Source organism: Hirsutella rhossiliensis (genome assembly GCF_020360975.1).
Source record: "Hirsutella rhossiliensis strain HR02 chromosome Unknown scaffold00025, whole genome shotgun sequence".
Taxonomy (NCBI): Eukaryota; Fungi; Ascomycota; class Sordariomycetes; order Hypocreales; family Ophiocordycipitaceae; genus Hirsutella; species Hirsutella rhossiliensis.
The window spans coordinates 86481-89020 of NW_025408691.1; the positions used below are offsets into that span (position 1 = coordinate 86481).

At 55.0% G+C, this 2540-nt stretch overlaps 1 protein-coding gene across 1 annotated transcript; it reads left to right on the top strand.

The window, feature by feature from the left end:
• Window positions 1–264: 264 nt before the first annotated feature.
• Window positions 265–1256, top strand: HRG_11886 (PIF1 protein; the record flags this gene model as incomplete). The annotated part of the gene is made up of 2 exons (XM_044870356.1): window positions 265–983; window positions 1181–1256. The coding sequence occupies 2 exons, from the start codon at window positions 265–267 to the stop codon at window positions 1254–1256; spliced, it is 795 nt and encodes a 264-aa protein (XP_044714566.1).
• Window positions 1257–2540: the final 1284 nt, after the last annotated feature.

Sequence of the window (2540 nt, forward strand, 5' to 3'; positions counted from 1 at the left end):
ATTCTGTCTGACAGCTCTCAACATACATATATACATAGTGGCACGTCCGTGCCACTATCCAGTGACTCACCACTTGTAACTGCTGCCTAAACATGTCTTGGTCCATGTCTCATATCAAGTCAACAATGGAAACAGAAGCTGGTACTCGTGATTGACGAGGTCAGTATGCTGGGAGGAGCCACTCTGCACAACGTCAGTCGCCACCTGCAGGCACTCCGTGACTGTCCAGACGAGCCGTTTGGTGGGATGCCTGTCGTTCTACTGATGGGAGACTTCTACCAGTTCGCCCCCGTGCGGGAAACAAGCCTCCTGATCAACAGACCGCCGGACCGAACACAGACCCCCCTGCGACAAGCGACCATCTCTCACCACAGCGGCTGCAGATTGTGGCATCTGTTCAAAACCGTTGTGCTCCTCGAAGACCAACTCCGGGCACGCAACGATCCCCAACTTCGCGCACTCCTGGATCGAGTTCGTAACGGGCGCCAGACGCAGCAAGACCTCGACTTGCTCAACGAAAACATTGTAGGACGCTCCCAAATCACCTTCCACGATGGTTTGCGTGCTATAACGCCACTGAACCGCACCCGCTGGGCCCTCAACATGGAAGCTGTCGTGGGCTGGGCGCGCTTCAACAAGCGGCATATCCGGATCTTTGTCTCGACTCACACCTGGCGCAACGGCACGCTTTCTCCAAACATCGTAGCGCGAACCATAGGACAAGGTGACGACTCCGCTTGCAAGGTCCCCGGCGTCTTCTTCTACGCCCAGGGCATGCCTGTGGTTGTGAACAAGAACATCTACACTGGCTTGAAAGTTGTGAATGGGGCCGACTTTACTGCCGTGGACGTAATACTCGATCCCAATCACCCAGGATACCACTTGGCGGATGACGTGACCATCCACTTCGGGCCACCGCTCGGCATTCTTCTGCAGTCCGAGGAGACGAAGGCCTTGGCGATACCGTCCTCCCGGTGGGGACGGTACTCATCCGCCCCATGTCACATACACTTGATTCGACTAACTCTCACTTCAAATTCTTGTCGGCAAGATGCACGCGACGTGGATTGCCCGTCGTACCAGCGTTCGTCCTCACCGATTACAAAGCCCAGGGTAAAACGTTCGTGGAAGTACTGTTGGAGCTGCGTGGAAATCGTGTGACCAATGGTGAACCCTCCAGGTGCGATTTTACGAGCCTCTATGTGCAACTGTCCAGGTGCACCTCGCTTCGGGCATCAAGCTTCTTGGTCCTGTGAGACAGCATGATTTCATTGGCAATGGGCTGGATCCGGCCATAATTGATGGAATGCAGAGACTCAAGAACTTGGCCGCAGAAACGAGACGGTTATACGAGGACCAGGGTTTCGAAAAGTAGTGGTAGTATACTAACCATCCTGATAGTTTGACCTTTTGCACGTCGTAACGCGGCAGGTAAACGTCCTACACTTCATAAGGTGACCGGACCGCACCCCAGTCGTCTGGATCTCGCCCTCCCTTCCCAGGGCGTATGCGCTTTGCTCCTCACAATAATTTACCCACCATTCCTCGAACGCGTGACGGCTATAAAGCCATCTCGGCGGCCCGTCTCCCTCCCCGAACAGGTCCAGGATGTGGTCGCAGAACATCCACACGCCTTCAAGATGCTGCGGATAAAATGGCCTCCTGTCCTTGCGCGCGACCACGACGGTGCCAACTTGTGACTGCCATTCTGGAGGTGCAAACCCGGAGTCGGCATCAATATTAAGGTACGTAGCAATCTGGTTGTCGAGGTCTGCCTCGTTGGCGGACTGAGTCCCCGTCCGATAGAGGACCAGCGGGACCTCGATGAGCGCTGGGACGGAGGGCACCGACTGCGAAAACACATCATGATTCGCAGGGATTGCAGTGGCAGACCAAAGGGAAACTTGCGTTTCTCTGCCTCGCATCGGACAATGACAGCTTCAACTTGCCCTGAGTTGCTGTGCATTTCCTCAAACCTGATGTACCCAACGCCGGGGAGGCATGCGTGGGCGGCGGGTGGGTGTTGCCGCTGGCGCTTGCTGGGGCGATGCCTCTGGCTCCGAATCGGTGTCGATGTTGTCCCACCTTGAATAATCAATCGGAGGCATTGGGTCGATTCTTGACAAATTGTTCCACTTCACTGCATGATTCACGAACGGTTCGGACTCCTTCGCCATTCGAGATGAAGGCTGGCTCCTTAGACTTTCCTTTTCCATTGCGTCCTTACCCGCCCTCAACCCACCATGTTGTAGCGGGGTAAGATGGCGTCCAAGCAGCCACACTATCAGAGCAAGCCGCATCTTCTTCTCAACAGACCTGTCAGTGTGAAACCCAAACTGAATGCTCCAGTCCCGTTCCTCAAGGCATTGGCGGACCCTGAAAGGGCCGGTCTCCTGTTCGCCACAGCTGTGTCTCTCCAGCCACAATCCAAATCAATCCACATACATGCATGCTGTAGGTATACTGTACATAATGCCCACGCCACCGTCTCTTGTTGTTCCTAGGTCCAACCGGTATCGCTGCCTTGCCATGACGCCATC